Below are 19467 nucleotides of genomic sequence, written 5' to 3' on the forward strand. Positions count from 1 at the left end.
AGTAGCCCTCACCCTCCAAAACACTACCAGACCAGTCCACATCTATACTGACTCCTGGGCAGTAGCTAACGGCATTGAGGTGTGGATGGCCCGGTGGCAAGGCATGGGGTGGGAAATACACGGACGTCCCCTCTGGGGACAGCATCACTGGCATTTCATTTGGGACCAGGCTGCCCACCATGTGGATGCCCATACCCGGAAAGATAATGAAGAGGCAACGTTTAACGCTGCTGTGGACCAGGCTGCCCAAATATCATCTGCCACCACTTCCACCCCTGACACCGACCCCAGTGCAATAGCTGCGTGGGCACACCGACCCCAGTGCACTAGCTGCGTGGGCACACCGACCCCAGTGCACGAGCTGCGTGGGCACACCGACCCCAGTGCACGAGCTGCGTGGGCACACCGACCCCAGTGCACGAGCTGCGTGGGCACACCGACCCCAGTGCACGAGCTGCGTGGGCACACCGCAAAGGTGGCCACTTAGGGGCCGATGGCACGCGGCGCTGGGCTGAACAATTCGGTGCCGCCTTGACACTCGATCAATGTAAAACCTCTGTAGATAACTGCCCCATCTGCCAGCTAGTCAAGCCACGGGACCGGCCGATAGGGCCACCGGGTCACATTCGTCGCGGCATGGGGGCAGGTCAGGTATGGCAAATCGACTATATTGGACCACTCCCACGACAGAATAAGAAGCAGTATGTCCTCACGATGGTGGACACATACTCGGGTGTCCTGATGGCGGTGCCCTGTGAGAGGGCCGACCGGAACGGCATCATCAGAGGATTACAGCACCTCTCCTCTCTATGGGGTCCCATGGGAGGTACAATCCGATCAGGGCTCACACTTTGCTGGGACCAAAGCCCAGACCTGAGCGGCTGAGGCGGGGATCTCGTGGCTGTTCCATATACCCCACCACCCCCAGGCATCGGGCTTATTTGGAAGAATGAAAATCCGCACTCTGACACCCTCTCGCAGGCTGCAGGGGTGGCTAAGTGTCCTTCAGCAGGCCGTCGACCAGTTAAACACACGGCCCACTAGCCAAGGGGGATCCCCACTGGCCCGCCACCTGGCACAGTCCCCGTCTCCCGACTGGGAAACCACCAAACCCCCCGAGATCGAGGACTCGGACAGAGTATGGATCCAACAGCCGCAGAGCCTCCCCAGAAAGGGAGAAATTGTTGTGCGCAGTCCAGGGGACACCCACTGGGTTGCCATTCTGGGTAAATCTGATTTGTCCTGTATACATACCCGGCATTTAACCAGATGGGAATGAGTTTCCTCCTACACCTACCGCCCCCCCCCCCCCCGTCTCCCTTTACAGGACAATGGTGCGACTCCAGTCACCCCTCCTGGTCGCTGCGATGCTCGGCTCGGTGTCAGCTGCCAACACCTTCCTCAGGGTCGCTTACGAGTTTGTCAGCAACACCAACAGATCGGACTGCTGGATCTGCTTGCGGGCGCCAGCACACGCTGATGATGCGCTGCCACTCACGCCGATCCCGCTGGATGACATTGAGATGAACTGTTTACACAGACTGTTCGCTCCTGCTGGTTTTGGTATATCTGTTTGGGGGGGCCCTGCTGGCAGTCCCCCACCACTCTCCTCCCCACTCCACAACGTCTCTTCCCTTGGCCCCCGATGGGGTGGGTGCTTCAGGAACTGGTATTTCCCTCCCTACAATTTGACCTCCACCTGAGTCCCCACCCTCAGTTATTCCACAGCCACTGAGTAGACGTAACGAATGCTGGTGCAGACTCCGCAATGCGCACACTTCTAACTTTTCCGTCGGTCACAGCAACTGTCAGCGAAACTGGTACCCGGGTGCCCCAGTGACCACTGCCGACGATGCCGCTAAGCTGGGAGCTCCCTGGACCCTAAACGGGACCCACTGGATCTGCGGCCACTGCGCCTACCCGTTGCTCCCCACGAGCTGGTACGGCTGCTGCTTTCCAGCATATGTGGTCCCCTTCATCCACCCCCTGAATGACCTTGGGGAGCATCCGGCGTACAGCGGCCACCGGGACAAGAGGGCCATTACAGAGGCAGAGAGGTTCTGGATGATAGCCTTTCCCAGTTATGGCTGTCCCGGGAGGTGATCCAGATGACCGGTGTGCTCAAGACTCTGGCCAACGAGACGGCAGTGGCACTGCGACACACGGAGGATGCCCTCACCCGAACGGCGGCAGAACTGACAGCTGTCTGAGGAGTGGAGTGTATCCAGAGATACCGGCCACGTGACAGATGCACTGCCACCTGGCTGGTCGGAGGACACACCACACGCCAATCAACATTTGGTCCCTCCCAACTAATCAATGCACACCTAAATTATTGGTCACCTTAATTGGATTATCTCACCCAGCCCCATGCTATAAAAGGTGAGACATGTGCCTGGCTCGGTCTCTCTTACAGACCACCTCATTGAAGGTAAGTGCATTGATTTATGTTTGGGAATGTCTATTGTTTGTCCTGGTAAGGGAGCCGCAGCTATCCAAGGTCAAGGGGGATAGCTGTCGTAGTGCTTTTCCCTTGTTCTTTGTTTGTGTAACCGTACCCTGTCCCCACACCGCTTCCTGTATATTGTAGTTGCTTGTGTTGACCCGACTTCCCCTTGTAAATAAATTCCTTATTATTAAAACTGTGTGTGTCCAGGCCTTTACTGTTGAGACTCAAAGAACCAGTTATTTCCATCACAACAGCTGTCCACAGGACAGAGAGAATTTCTTTCCTCAGAATCTTTGGAATTTTCTACCTCAGAGCTGCAGAACCCAAAGCATTGAATAGAATAAGGTTCTGGGTTTACTGGGAGTCGGGGACAATGGGTACAGAAGGAAAATGGAGCCGAGGCCAAGATTGGGTCAATTGTGATCTCATGGAATGGCTTGAGGAGCCAGTTGCCCATTACAGTTTCAGCTCATAATATTTATAAAGATCTCTGTTTTGCTGGGTACCTATTATAATGTTGCAAATTATGAATGGTTTCTATTCCCATTAGCTGCATAAGTATCTATTTTACATCCCAAGTACCTGGATGACGATCCTTTCACAGTGCTCCTGTTATCTCTGTCTTTGCTATTAAACGTTAATCCACCTGGACTCAAGCTCAACTCAGGTTTGCTGGACTCACCCTCATCTCTACACATCCTGTCCCCACTATCCCCCTCCACGCCGATGCACGAAAAACTCCTGCTCAATGTCCAGGTGATTGGATGGCATATTCAGGTTATCCTAATGTATGAATTCTCAGATTTGTGAATGGAGTGGAAAGATTTTCTATGTGTTGAGATTTTTCTACCCTACACTTGGAGGTAAAGATAGAAGCGTGATCAAAGTTGTCTAAAAGCCCTTCTTTTAACCTGCTATGACCAGCTCTCACCTTGGGTTTGCAAGAGTTCGGCTTTGGGGAGGCCCTCCTCTCTGTCCGCTGTAATAATTCTCATATAAGATGAAGGCTGTAGAAGAGAAACACAATTATCATAGTTATCATTAATCAGTATTAATGGGCATTTACAGTGCTTACAAATAGTATTCAACCCCCTTGGAAGTTTTCATGTTTTATTGTTTTACAACATTGGGTTGTAAATTGGGTTTTACAAAAGTGGGTTTAATTTGGCACGAAAGAGTATTTTTTGATAGGTGTCAAAAAGGCCAAATTAAATCCATTGTGATTCACTGTTATAAAACAATAAAACATGAAAATTTCCGGGGGGAGGGGTGAATACTTTTTTTTATAGATACTGTACCATACCACAAACTCTATTTCACCCGGTCTCACATGGAGGTCTGCACCCAGAACTCTGCCCATGTTAATCTACAACAGAACTCAAAGTGCATCTGGATTTTCCCATTCCCATTTATGAAGGAAAGTCTGCTCAGGGTAGAGGCTGGATGCCATTATCAATATATCATGGCGTAGTAGCTCATTTTTGGAAGGTTCACATAGTTTGAAACCAATATCAAACAAACTCACACATACTGCTTTGCCTCACCATCTCCTCCGACCTTGTCCACTGCGATCAATGCTCCCAATGTGGCCTCCTCTACATCAGAGACCAAGTGCAGACTGGGCAGCCATTTCACGGAGCACTTAGAACCATAGAACACTACAGCACAGAAAACAGGCCATTTGGCCCTTCTAGTCTGTGCCAAATCTTACACTTGGTCCCCAATGGCCATCCTGAGCTAACAGTTGCAGACCATTTCAGCTTCCTGTTCCCATAATGACCCATCCATCTTTCACCTTCCCTCCTGTCAGGATGAGGAACAGTTTATCTTTTGTCAGGTTGGTTGACAACCCAATAGCATGAATATTAAGTTTCCCAATTTTAGGCAACATTCCCCCAGCCACCTTTGTTTCTGATCCATTTCTGGTCTTTCCATTTTTGTTCCCTTTCCCAACATCCCCCAGCTCCTCTTCATCCATCTTTGTCCCTTTCCCCCTCTTCTTTCCTTCCACCTAATTCACACACAGGCATTTCCCCCCCCCCCCCCCCCAATGTTCTGGTTCCAAATACTTTACGCTTAATGGTTATCATTCTAGGCTCCTTTACTGATCCAAGTCCAGCACCGGTAATGCTTTGTGTTCCTTCTCAACTCCCTGCAGCTGCTGTCTCCAACCTTCGCTCTCACCTCCCCCCACTTTGCTCCATCTGGTTTTTTTTTAGCAACACACACACACACACACACAAAATGCTGAAGGAACTCAGCAAGTCAGGCAGCATCGTTGTTGGGGAATAAACAGTCAATATTTCAGGCTGACTTTGCAGAATCTCTTGCATTTGTCATATGCTTTTCCCCCCTCCTTTTTCTTCTCTTCCTCCATCAATCATTCACCTGCCACAGTCTTCTAACTCCACGTGCCTGCCCCCTCCCTGCCCCTATCCTACCTAGCACTACCTGCCTATCATCTTGCACACCTCCTCAGTCCACCAGCCACCCTGGAATCCTTCCTCACCCCTTCCCTTCTCCTCTTTATGCTGGGTATCTCACCTCTTGAGACGAGATCTGAAGGATTATTCTAAAGTGGACTGTTCCTTCAAACAAGAGAGAGAGGGAGTGAACAGCTTGTGTGCTATTTCAGCAGCAGGGAGAGAAAGTCTGAGTTGCCTTGGAAACTGAAGGGCGGAGCTATATAGATGGACAGCTCATGTTCAGCACTTGGAGATATATGCAAGGTCAGTCGACTTTTTAAATCAGACAGACCACAAGACACCAGAGACACACGACACACCAGAGACACACGACACACCAGAGACACACGACACACCAGAGACACACGACACACCAGAGACACACGACGCCAGAGACACACGACGCCAGAGACACACGACGCCAGAGACACACGACACCAGAGACACACGACACACCAGAGACACACGACTCCAGAGACAAGAAGGACACTGGTGAGCTTTGTGTACCCACGACAAGGGTGGAGTTTTGCTCACAGTGTGGACAAAGGGGTGAGCAGTGGGAAACTATTGGGGTGTTTAACCCTGGCCTGGATTGATAGCTCCACCACAGAAGACAACATCCTCTTTCTGTGGTCACAGTTGGTGACTTTTGATAAGTTTTGGGGGCAGGAGGACAACGTGGAGGATCGACATCGGCAAAACAAACCAACTCTCTCTCTCTCTCCAACTCTACTCAAATCAAATTCCAGAACTGAACTGATTACTTACTATACCACCGTAAGACTGTATCACCTAACCGCCTGAGCCGGGGAAGCTTGGGAACCTTAGTTACTCACTTATATATATGCATATACTTTGCTAATCTGTTTACTTTATCTAGTTTTATATTACTATATTCACGTGGCTACTAATAAAATAAAGTTTATAACATTAGACTCAGACTCCAGGTGTGCCCATTTCTGCTGGTTCTTTTTAACCCGTTACAGGGTATGTAACAAAATCGGGGGCTCGTCCAGGATATGAACAAATTAGAGCCATTCTAAAATTTGTTGGGGGCTTGATTGACTAGTTGATTTGATTGGGGAAATTCCCTTTCAATTTGTGTGAGTGTATTAACAGCAGAAATGGATGTTGAGGAGTTTCTGGCAGGGCCAGACCCTGTGACTTTGCAGAGAGCTAAAAAGTCTGATTTGTGGGAAGTTGTTAATGCATTGAAACTTAGCCTCTCTAACAAGGGTATGATGAAGGGGGAACTCCAAAGGGTAATAGTTGAGCACTATATTTCTATGAAGTACTTTAGTGAGGAGGAGTTAAATGTTCCCTCTAGATACAGAGGAGATCCAGTTGTGACTGGAACAAATGAAGTTAGAGAGAATTAAATTAGAGACCGAAGAAGCAGAAAAACAGACAGCAGAAACAGAAAGACAGACAGTTCGAGAGAGAGAAATGGCAGCGACAGGATCAAGCGTCAGAGAGGGGTAATGAGCTGGTGGTACCGTTTAATATCAGCCAAGAAATTAAGTTAGTACTGCCAATTGATGAAGCTGAAGTCGACCGGTATTTCCTACACTTCAAAAAGGTGGCCTAGACTCGGAAATGGCCAAGGGATGAGTGGGCTGTCATGTTGCAAAGTGTGTTGAAGGAGAAGGCTCAGCAAGCGTTTTTTGCCCTGACCCTTGAACAGTCAAGGAATTATGCCACAGTTAAGGATGCAGTGCTTAAAGTCCATGAGTTGGTTCCAGAGGCGTATAGACAAAAGTTCAGAAATTTAAGGAAGTCCAGGAGCCAAACTTATGTGGAGTTTGCCCATGAAAAATGGGTGTACTTCAATCACTTGTATACCTCGAAGGGGTAACTGAGGGTTTGGACAGCTTGAAAGAGCTGGTTGTGATTGAAGAATTTAAGAAGTGTGTTCCCGATGATGTAAGGGCATACAAGATGAAAAGGATGCCACTACCTTGCGGGAGTCTGCTAGGTTAGCAGACGAGGTTGTTTTAACCCACACGGTTGAGTTTACTCCGGATGGGAGTTTCCCAGACAGTAGCTAGGAGGATCAGGGGAACCTGGAATTTGAAACTGGGACTGGTATTGAAAGCCTAGAAGAGACAGCTGTCCTGATTGCCTGTGTTCAGGTTGTTGAAGCACCTGTGAATTTCCAGGGTGTTGAACCTTGTGTTGAAACTCAGTTAAGGTCTGAGGTGTCTGACTCGGTTGAAAAGGAATGCAGTCTTTTTGAGTCAGATGGACTTGGTTCAGTGAATAAAGGGTTAACCTTGGTGCCAGTGGAAATTGAGGATTCTCAGTCACTTGTGTTAGACGGTGTTCTAAAAGTTGGTGAAGAGTTAAGAACTGGTGAGGTAAATTTTATTGAAAGTATTGACAAAGGTGCTGTTTCTGGATTGTTAAATAAAGAACTTGTGAAGTTTGAACTAGTTTCGTGACCTTTGACCCTGCTTTCAGGAAAACGGCCTGTAGAAGTACGTGAAACTCTGAGTTCTGTTTTCGCAGTAAGAAGTAAACAACTTCAAGGTTGTGGGGTTGTTTTTCACGATTGTAATATGGGGGAAAAGGATTGTTTTGGTTTTGAGAAGCCACCTGTCTGCATTACTATGGAGACAAGTTGAACTAAAGTTGTAGGAACAGAATAGATGGATTGTTTGGAAATCTTCATAATGTAAACATGGTCTTCGTAAGCTTAGTGATGGTACTGAGTTTGGTAAACATAGGTGATAGGCTAGCACCTATCCAGGGTGAAGGTTATTCAGCAGTACAGCTAACAAGCAAGCTTGTGGCTGATGACACACACAGAAATACTGATGCGTACACCGCATGCGCATTGACCCGAAGCATGTCCAAAAAGGCTGCTGATGCAGATAGCAAAGACGGGTTTAACTTATGAGAATTTGTCAGAGACTTTTCTACCTTCCATGTTACATCAGGATTTGGGTAGTAAGGAGGATGAGAAAGGTTTGTCCTTGTCCAGGGATGAATTTTTAGCAGAACAAAGTCAAGATTCTGAAATTGCTGCATTAAAGGAGACAGCTCTCACAGAAGAGGAGGTTCAGAAAGAGTCAGTAGGATGGGGTGTTAATGAGGAAGTGGAGATCACCTACTATGCCTGCAAGTGAGGATTGAGCCACTGAACATCAAGTTGTGGTCCCGAAAGTTTACAGGGCTGAGATTTTAAACATGGTTCATAGTATGCCTTTAGGTGGATACTTTGGAGCGAGAAAGACAGTAAACAGAATTATAAAGGAATTCTACTGGCCTAATTTAAGAAAGGATGTTGTGAACTTTTGCAAGACTGTGGTAAAAGCCCTTATAAACTTTTTCACACTGGTAGGTCTACCTAAAGAAATCCAATCTGACCAGGGTAGTAACTTCACTTCGAAAAAATTCCAGGGGATAGTTAAAGAGTTGAGAGCTAAGCACATTGTGTCACCTTTGACCTCATTCAGAGCAATAGTCAGTTCAGAATGTGTGTATGAGCGTGATAAGTTATGTTTTGGAATTCCGAGACAGACTTAACAAGGCTTGTGACCTTGCGAAGCAGAATTTACAGCACTCTCAGATAAAGATAAAGCTGTTTCCCCCTCCTTACCAACCCCCTTCAAGCACGATTTAGTGACCCATATGAAGTAATTAAGAAAACTGATTCTTTGAATTATGTTATTAGAACTCCTGACCGGAGAAAGGCTACGCAGCTCGTTCACATAAATATGATCAGTGTTATCATGACCCTGACCCTGCATCTGTGAGTACCGTTGTGACAACGGAGGAGATTGTGGTGTCTGGTACTGGGATACCTGAAAAACAACTGAAGAGCTTAAGTATAAAGATTTATTCCCTGACATTATCCAAGATCGTGCACGGCTGCGGTGCATGACATAATTGTAGATGAAGTTGATCCCATTAAGCAGCACCCTTACTGAATGAGCCAAGGCAAAAATAAAATGGTTGAACAAGAAATTGAATACATGCTAACAGCCAGCATAATTAGGCCATCCACTTCAGATTGGGCGTCGCCGTGCGTGATTGTCCCTAAGCCGGATGGGAGTATGAGATTCTGTACTGATTACAGGAAAGTCAATGCAGTAACTAAGACAGATGCCTATCCCATCCCAAGAGTGGATGACTGTATTGACAGAGAGGGGAAGGCTAAATACCTTGCAAAGATTGACCTGTTGAAAGGTTACTGGTGTGTTCCTTTATCAGAAAGGGCTAAAGAAATATCTGCATTTGTGACACCATCTGGATTGTATGAGTACAATGTTTTATCCTTTGGGATGAAAAATGCTCCAGGGATGTTCCAAAGGATGATGAATTCAGTGATTCAAAGTTTAGAAAATACAGGGGCTTATATTTATGACTTGGTTGTATGGAATGTCACCTGGCAGGAGCATATTTCAGCCGTAGAGAAACTGTTTGAAAGGCTATCCAAGGCAAATCTCACTGTAAACCTTGCTAAAAGTGAATTTGGCCACGGCACTGTCACGTATCTTGGCTATGTAGTAGGCCAGGGCCAGCTGGCACCTGTGCAGGCCAAGGTTCAGGCTATTGCTGAGGTTCCCATTCCGACGGGCAAGAAAGCGTTACGGAGGTTTTTGGGACTGGTTGGGTATTACAGTAAGTTTTGTAAGAACTTCGCAGATATTGCTCTCCCCCTTACGAAACTCCTAGGGAAGAGTAAAAGATTTGTGTGGACTGACCCTTGCCAAGAGGCATTTGACCGCCTGAAGACCATTCTGTGTTATCATCCTGTGCTCAAAACACCTGATTTCAATAAACCATTTTCGATCGCGGTAGACGCTAGTAATGAAGCTGCTGGGGCAGTATTGTTGCAAAAGGACGATGATGAAATTGAACATCCAGTGGCTTATTTCTCAAAGAAATTTAATGTGCATCAGAAAAATTACTCCACTGTTGAAAGAGTTGCTAGTACTCATTTTAGCATCGCAACATTTCAATGTCTACATATGTCCTGCACAGAAACCACTTGTGGTTTACACGGACCACAATTCATTAGTGTTTCTGAGTAAAATGAAGGATAAGAATAGAAGGTTACTTAACTGGAGTCGGATCATGCAACAGTATGACATGGAAATAAAAGACGTGAAAGTTACTGACAATATTATAGCAGACTGTTTGTCTAGATGTTAAGTTTGAGTTTGTATTGCTTTGCTATGTTTCCTGATAATTACACATATATTGCTTTAAGCTGTATAATCGATAGTTAAGACAAAAATTTTGCTGTTTCATTACAATTTTTCTTAAAAGGAGAGAGGTGTGATGAGATCTGAAGGATTAATCTAAAGTGGACTGTTCCTTTAAACAGAGAGAGAGGGAGCAAACAGCTTGTGTGCTATTTCAGCCCCAGAGAGAGCGAGTCTGTGAGTTGCCTTGGAAACTGAAGGGTGGAACCATATGATGGACAGCTCGTGTTCAGCACTTGGAGATACCTACAAGGTCAGTCGACTTTTTAATCAGACAGATCACAAGACACACCAGAGACACACAACGCCAGAGGCAAGAAGGACACTGGCGAGCTTTGTGTACCCACGACAAGGGTGGGGTTTTGCTCACAGTGTGGACAAAGGGGTGACCAGTGGGGAGCTATCGGTATGTTTAACCCTGGCCTGGGTTGATAACTCCACCACAGAAGATGGCACCCTCTTTCTGTGGTCACAGTTGGTGACTTTTGATAAGTTTTGGGAGCAGGAGGATGACGTGGCAGATCGGCATCGGCAAAACAAACCAACTCTCTATCTCTCTAACTCTACTCAAATCAAATTCCAGAACTGAACTGATAACTTACCATCCCACCGTAAGACTGTATCACCTAACTGCCTGAGCCAGGGAAGCTTGGGAACCTTAGTTACTCACTTATATATATGCATATACTTTGCTAATCTGTTTACTTTATCTTGTTTTATATTACTTTATTCAAGTAGTTACTAATAAAATAGTTTATAATGGAAGACTCAGGTTCCAGGTGTGCCCACTTCTGCTGGTTCTTTTTAACCCGTTACGGTATTAATTGGGGGCCCATCTGGGATATGAACTATTTGGAGCCATTCTAAAATTTGTTGGGGGCTTGATTGACTAGTTGATTTGATTGGGGAAATTTCCTTTTGATTTGTGTGAGTGGATTAACAGCAGAAATGGACGTTGATGAATTTCTGGCAGAGTATGTAACGCCTCTCCAAACACATTCCTGATGCAAACCAAGCATCAGCAATTCCTTTCCTCCCACAGGTGCTGCTCACCCTGCTGGGTTCTTCCAGCAGATTGTTTGTTGTTCCTTTCGTCTAAGAGTGCTTCATCTCAGTGTGCGATGATTCCACAGGAACCCTGCAGCTCACCTAACCACTGGAGCCTAACCCTGCCTTCTAGTAGTGTGCAGGTGTGAAATTATGAATACTGATCAGCCACTTAAAAACTGTAGCTCATTACTGCCTTCTCCCTTAACCCAAAGCTTCTAAAGTTCATACTTCTATCACTGTACAGAAGATCTGGAAGGCTGAAGTCCTACAGCACCAGGTTCAAGAAGAGCTACTTCTCTTCAACCATTTGGTTCTTGAATCACTTACAACAACCCTAATCACCACAGTTTACCCACACTGTGACCACTTTGCACTAAAATAGACCTTTTTGTTCCAATTGCGTACTCTCTTGTAAAAATTGTGTGCAATTTGTTTTTCTTGCGAATGCTGTTTATATTAAGCTATATGATAATGATGCTGCTGCAAGGAAGTTCTTTACTGCACCTGTGCATGCATGTACCTGACCACGATACAGTAAATAGACTCGACTTTGACTTTCTAAAGCACTGACAGAAAGCACTATTCATTACAAATCCAGCTGTTCATTTCAGAGCAGCCTAGGCAGTGTTAAGTATGACAGAGACCCTTTCATCTTTGTCTTAAAGTGGGTAATTGCATTTACAGTTCAGTATTCTGAGTATACTCAGACATCTCACTGAGGCTACGTCCACACTAGACCGGATACTTTTGAAAACGCCGGTTTCACGTAAAAACGACAGGCATCCACGCTATGCGTTTTTAAAAATATCTCTGTCCACATTAAAACAGATATTTCGGCGAATCTCCTCCTACTGCGCATGCACAGGACACATCTACCAAAAACAAGCAACATGTTTGGTGCTGAATCTCGCCGTGAAAGACGCGTTTGTTCAGTTACAGACTAGAAAAACTTAAAAAAGACGGACAGCTGTTGGCTCTTGCGCAGGAGGACTTATAAGTAAAAAAACCCAAATACTGGAGTGTACGGAGGCAACCGACAGGGAGTTCTCGGACAGTATGACCCGGCTGACGACAAAGATTGAAAAACTGACAAACTCTGTTGCATTAATAAAGCCCCCTTGTTAAATGTATAAAACACGTCTGCATCAGTGTTATCTTGTATTTCCATACATTGTTACATTAGGCTGTTACACATCTATTGTCAGAGAAGTACTTGCAGAAATAGGTAAACCACCTTCATACGAGCAAGGACAGAAAACAGGGCAAAGTGAGTATACTTATTTATTCAGTAAGTTATGGGTCAAAGTATTTGGTGACTACATTTCTAACTCTTCTGGCTTCAGTCTCGTTGTTGTCTGTTCTGAAATTGTTAGGTTGCGTTCAAGAAAACAGTGAAATGGCGCGCTGTCGTCACAATCTGACGTCATGACAGCATTTTCAGATTTCTCCGGTTACCCCATCCACACTGGTCTGACCAATCTGGCGTTTTCAAAATTACACACTCTGGAGAGCGTTTCTGAAAAACTCCGGTTTCGGGGGATAAAAATACCGTTTTAGTGTGGACAAAGGGTAAAAACGAAGAGAAAAAGCTTTGGTTATGGATTTATCCAGTGTAGTGTGGATGTAGCCTTAGTCTACGGGAACATCACAGTATCTATCCAGAGATAGTCCACAGGCGCCTGCTCAAATAGACCCATCTACCTGGTGGCATGTCTCCAGTTCTTTTCAAGTCAATGAAGAATTCAAGGTCCTTCTGAATGTTGCACTGTTCCAACACCTTCCGTATTTCCTCATACATCTAAAGATAAAGCAGGAAGAAAGATAAAGGCAACAAAAAAACAGAAAAAAGTCTGAATTTCCAATTAACAAGCTTCTCAGTTTATCTTTTATCAACTCTTGATCTTTTTTTAAATTACTCAGCTGTGCAGCCACTTATAAAATGAAAAATACTGTAGGTGCTGGAACACAGAAATTGCTAGTCAACCAGTGTCAGTGGAGACATAAACCATGTTAATGTTACAGGTCAATGATCCAAAAGATCTCCCGCAAGACCACTTGTCACACAGAGCTTGCTGCTCTTCCCTATTTGACTACATATTCATTCCAAATTCAAGGCTCTGCCATAGCTACAATGCAGGAAATCCTTTCAGAAGTCACTTGGCTGTAAGATAGGACAACATGAGAAAGATCGATAGGTGGCAAAATGATAGTCCAGGAAGGACCTTGTTATGCTGGTGGTCCTTAAACTCTGTTTCTGTCTCCACAGGTGCTCTCTCGTCTGAGTATTTCCAGCATTTTCTGTTTCTATTTCTAAAAGTATAATTTGACAGCAGGTCCAAATCTATTGTAAGAACTCGGGGAGCAGGAGCAGAAGTAGTTCCAATGGCTCCTCAGGCTTGCTCTGTTATTTAGCAAAGTCATGGCTAATCTGAACTTTGCCTCAGCCCTGCTTTCCTGTCTCAATGGCATAATCCTCAACCGTTCTAAAGTCCACAGGCCTCTCAGCCCGTACAAACATTTCAGAAGTAAAGCTCGTGAGGAGGCTTGCTTTTGAATGAGTACCGCAAGTGAAGATGGGCAAGGAAAGGTAACACATGACGAATACGTTTTCAAAACTAAACATAAAGGCAGGTGTAAAAGTAATAAGTTTTTACCTCATCACTGGTCACACACTCTTGGGATAGCTGATTGGCATGTACCCACATTGCATTACGAATGCTGTGTATCCTCTCACAGTCCTGTTTCTCAAGGAACTGCAAATATAATAAATAAATCTTGTAATTACAAAAGTCAGTCTTTCCTTTCCAAAATAGAAATATCAGCAGCAGAGGGCTCAGGTTTAAGGTGAGAAGGAGAAAGTTTAATGGGGATGTGTGGAACCACTGTTCCTTTTAAACAGAGAGTGAAAGGCACCTGAAGCATGTTGATAGGGGAGCTGGTAGAAACACAGATACAACAGCAAAATTTAAGAGGGTTTTACCCAGACACATAAAGGGAATGGAGAGACACAGACCACGTGCAAGATGGAACTAATTTAATTTGAAACCACGGTCAGCACAGACCGTGTGGGCCGAAGGGTCTGTCCCTCTGGCTACAACTCAAGGTTCCATGAAAACCAGCCTGGACTGGGATTGCTCAATGTCAGTTCATGCTCAGCCTGTGGAAGGTGAGATGATTTTCACTGGGTTAATCTATACAGTACCAGGTTAAAAAGTTAAGATTCCACCACCAGGCTCTTATTTCTTGGATGCAACTTCACTTAAACGAAATGACTTTTTGTGATTTCATTTAGCTCTTTGTCACATCTATTATGGTCAATTATTGAATTGACTTTATTTCTTACCATATAACCATATAACAATTACAGCACGGAAACAGGCCATTCTAGTCTGTGCCGAATGCTTACATTCACCTAGTCCCACTGACCTGCACTCAGCCCATAACCCTCCATTCCTTTCCTGTCCATATACCTATCCAATTTTACTTTAAATGACAATACCGAACCTGCCTCCACCACTTCTACTGGAAGCTCGTTCCACACAGCTACCACTCTCTGAGTAAAGAAATTCCCCCTCATGTTACCCTTAAACTTTTGCCCCCTAACTCTCAACTCATGTCCTCTTGTTTGAATCTCCCCTACTCTCAATGGAAAAAGCCTATCCACGTCAACTCTATCTATCCCCCTCATAATTTTAAATACCTCTATCAAGTCCCCCCCTAAACCTTCTACGCTCCAAAGAATAAAGACCTAACTTGTTCAACATTTCCCTGTAACTTAGGTGCTGAAACCCAGGTAACATTCTGGTAAATCTTCTCTGTACTCTCTCTATTTTGTTGACATCTTTCCTATAATTCAGTGACCAGAACTGTACACAATACTCCAAATTCAGCCTTACCAATGCCTTGTACAATTTTAACATTACATCCCAACTCCTATACTCAATGCTCTGATTTATAAAGGCCAACATACCAAAAGCTTTCTTCACTACCCTATCCACATGAGATTCCACCTTCAGGGAACTATGCACCATTATTGCTAGATCACTCTGCTCCACTGCATTCCTCAATGCCCTACCACTTACCATGTATGTCCTATTTGGATTATTCCTACCAAAATGTAGCACCTCACACTTATCAGCATTAAACTCCATCTGCCATCGTTCAGCCCACTCTTCTAACTGGCCTAAATCTCTCTGCAAGCTTTGAAAACCTACTTCATTATCCACAACGCCACCTACCTTAGTATCATCTGCATACTTACTAATCCAATTTACCACCCCATCATCCAGATCATTAATGTATATGACAAACAACATTGGACCCAGTACAGATCCCTGAGGCACACCACTAGTCACCGGCCTCAAACCTGACATACAGTTATCCACCACTACTCTCTGGCATCTCCCATCCAGCCACTGTTGAATCCATTTTACTACTTCAATATTAATACCTAACGATTGAACCTTCCTAACTAACTTTCCGTGTGGAACCTTGTCAAAGGCCTTACTGAAGTCCATATAGACAACATCCACTGCTTTACCCTCGTCAACTTTCCTAGTAACCTCTTCAAAAAATTCAATAAGATTTGTCAAACATGACCTTCCACACACAAATCCATGTTGACTGTTCCTAATCAGACCCTGTCTATCCAGATAAATGTACATACTATTTCTAAGAATACTTTCCATTAATTTACCCACCACTGACGTCAAACTGACAGGCCTATAATTGTTAGGTTTACCCTTAGAACCCTTTTTAAACAATGGAACCACATGAGCATTACGCCAATCCTTCAGCACCATCCCCGTGTCCAATGACATTTGAAATATTTCTGTCAGGACCCAGAGATTTATCCACTTTTATATTCCTTAAAAGCACCAGTACTTCCTCCTCTTTAATACCTCATAGTTTCCATAAGGTATTAGGTACATTAGGTATGTGAAAGCAAAAAAATAGTTAAGACCAAAATTGGGCCATTGAAGACAGAAATGGGTGAATTTATTATGGGGAACAAGGAAATGGCAGATGAGTTGAACAGGTACTTTGGATCTGTCTTCACTAGGGAAGACACAAACAATCTCCCAGATGTAATAGTGGCCAAAGGAACTAAGGTAATGGATGAACTGAAGGAAATTTATATTAGGCAAGAAACGGTGTTGGATAGACTGTTGGGTCTGAAGGCTGATAAATCCCTGGGACCTGATGGTCTGCATCCCAGGGTACTTAAGGAGATGGCTCTAGAAATCGTGGACGCATTGTTAATCATTTTCCAATGTTCTATAGATTCAGGAACAGTTCCTGCTGATTGGAGGGTGCCTAATGTTGTCCCACTTTTCAAGAAAGGGAGAGAAAACAGGGAATTATAGACCGGTTAGCCTGACGTCAGTAGTGGGAAAGATGCTGGAGTCAATTATAAAAGAGGAAATTACGACACATTTGGATAGCAGTAGAAGGATCAGTCCGAGTCAGCATGGATTTATGAAGGGAAAATCATGCTTGACTAATCTTCTGGAGTTTTTTGAGGATGTAACTATGAAAATGGACAAGGGAGAGCCAGTAGATGTAGTGTACCTGGACTTTCAGAAAGCTTTTGATAAAGTCCCACATAGGAGATTAGTGGGCAAAATTAGGGCACATGGTATTGGGGGCAGAGTACTGACATGGATTGAAAATTGGCTGGCTATAAGGAAACAAAGAGTAGCGATTAATGGGTCCCTTTCGGAATGGCAGGCTGTGACCAGTGGGGTACCGCAAGTTTCAGTGCTAGGATCGCAGTTGTTTACAATATACATTAATGATTTAGATGAAGGGATTAAAAGTAATATTGGCAAATTTGCTGATGACACAAAGCTGGGTGGCAGTGTGAAATGTCAGGAGGATGTTATGAGAATGCAGGGTGACTTGGACAGGTTAGGAATGTATGGCAGATGCAGTTTAATGTGGATAAATGTGAGGTTATCCATTTTGGTGGCAAGAACAGGAAGGCAGATTACTATCTAAATGGAGTCAAGTTAAGAAAAGGGGAAGTACAACAAGATCTAGGTTTTCTTGTACATCAGTCAATGAAAGCAAGCATGCAGGTACAGCAGGCAGTGAAGAAAGCTAATGGCATACTGGCCTTTATAACAAGAGGAATTGAGTATAGGAGTAAAGAGGTCCTTCTGCAGCTGTACAGGGCCCTGGTGAGACCCCACCTGGAGTATTGTGTGCAGTTTTGGTCTCCAAATTTGAGGAAGGACATTCTTGCTATTGAGGGGGTGCAGCGTAGGTTCACAAGGTTAATTCCCGGAATGGCGGGACTGTCATATGTTGAAAGATTGGAGCAACTGGGCTTGTATACACTGGAATTTAGAAGGATGAGAGGGGATTTGATTGAAATATATAAGATTATTAAGGAATTGGACATGCTGGAGGCAGGAAGCATGTTCCCACTGATGGGTGAGTCCAGAACTAGAGCCACAGTTTAAGAATAAGGGGTAGGCCATTTAGAACAGAGTTGATGAAAAACTTTTTCACCCAGAGAGTGGTGGATATGTGGAATGCTCTGCCCCAGAAGGCAGTGGAGGCCAAGTCTCTGGATGCTTTCAAGAGAGAGTTAGAGCAAGCTCCTATAGATAGTGGGGTCAAGGGATATGGGGAGAGGGCAGGAACGGGGTACTGATTGTGTATGATCAGCCATGATCACAGTGAATGGCGGTGCTGGCTAGAAGGGCCGAATGGCCTACTCCTGCACCTACTGTCTATTGTCTATAACTTCCCTACTTGTTTCCCTTACCTTACATAATTCAATATCCTTCTCCTTAGTGAATACTGAAGAAAAGAAACTGTTCAAAATCTCCCCCATCTCTTTCGGCTCCACACATAGCTGTCCACTCTGATTCTCTAAGGGACCAATTTTATCCCTCACTATCTTTTTCCTATTAATATAACTGTAGAAACCCTTGATTTATTTTCACCTTACTTGCCAAAGCAACCTCGTATCTTCTTTTAGCTTTTCTAATTTCTTTCTTAAGATTCTTTTTACATTCTTTATATTCCTCAAGCACCTCAATTACTCCATGCTGCCTATAGTTATTGTAGATATCTCTCTTTTTCCTAACCAATTTTCCAACATCCCTTCAAAACCATGGCTCTCTCAAACTTTTAACCTTTCCTTTCAACCTAACAGGAACATAAAGATTCTGTACCCTCAAAATTTCACCTTTAAATGACCTCCATTTCTCTATTACATCCTTCCCATAAAACAAATTGTCCCAATCCACTCCTTCTAAATCCTTTTGCATCTCCTCAAAGTTATCCTTTCTCCAATCAAAAATCTCAACCCTGGCTCCAGTCCTATCCTTCTCCATAATTAGATTGAAACTAATGGCATTGTGATCACTGGACCCAAAGAGCTCCCCAACACATACCTCCATCACTTGACCTATTTCATTCCCTAACAGAAGATCCAACACTGCCCCTTCTCTAGTCGGTACCTCTATGTATTGCTGCAAAAAACTATCCTGCACACATTTTACAAACTCCAAACCATCCAGCCCTTTTACAGAATGGGCTTCCCAGTCTATGTGTCGAAAATTTAAATTTCCCACAATCACAACCCTGTGCTTACTACAAATATCTGCTATCTCCTTGCAAATTTGCTCCTCCAATTCTCGCTCCCCTTAGGTGGTCTATAATACACCCCTATAAGTGTTACTACACCTTTCTCATTCCTCAATTCCACCCAAATTCCACGTCTAGTCTCCCTAGACGAGCCCTCTAATCTATCCTGCCAGAGCACCGCTGTAACATTTTCTCTGACAAGCAACACAACACCTCCCCCTCTTGTCCCTCCGATTCTATCACACCTGAAGCAACGAAATCCAGGAATATTTAGTTGCCAATCACACCCCTCCTGCAACCATGTTTCACTAATAGCTACAACATCATATTTCCAGGTATCAATCCATGCTCTAAGCTCATCCACCTTTCTTACAATGCTCCTAGCATTAAAATAAATGCATTTAAGAAATTCTCCACCTCTCCCTCTCTGTTTATCTCTAACAGTACAAAGAACTTTACTGTCTTTTTCTTCCTTCTCCCATACATCTGTTCCTACACTCTGGTTCCCCTCCCCCCCCCCCCCCCCCCATCCTTACGTCTTTCACATACATGAGTAAAATCTTTACAGTACATCTCAGAATCAGAATCAGAATCAGACTTTAATCGCCAAGTACCTATGCACATGCAAGGAATTTACTTCCGGCAGATGTTGTCTCTCTGCTCATAACAATAATAATGATAAATATAA

At 44.4% G+C, this 19467-nt stretch overlaps 1 protein-coding gene across 1 annotated transcript in view; it reads right to left on the reverse strand.

The window, feature by feature from the left end:
- pstpip2 (proline-serine-threonine phosphatase interacting protein 2) overlaps window positions 1-19467 on the reverse strand; it is a 144118-nt gene that overhangs the window by 18033 nt on the left and 106618 nt on the right. Inside the window, exons 10-12 of the mRNA XM_073042290.1 lie at window positions 13832-13930; window positions 12879-12975; window positions 3381-3456 (exon numbers count right to left, since the gene is read on the reverse strand). Of these exons, the coding sequence (XP_072898391.1) occupies window positions 3381-3456; window positions 12879-12975; window positions 13832-13930 (272 nt within the window). The remainder of the gene's footprint in view (window positions 1-3380; window positions 3457-12878; window positions 12976-13831; window positions 13931-19467) is intronic.

This window comes from Hemitrygon akajei, chromosome 4 (assembly GCF_048418815.1).
Source record: "Hemitrygon akajei chromosome 4, sHemAka1.3, whole genome shotgun sequence".
Taxonomy (NCBI): Eukaryota; Metazoa; Chordata; class Chondrichthyes; order Myliobatiformes; family Dasyatidae; genus Hemitrygon; species Hemitrygon akajei.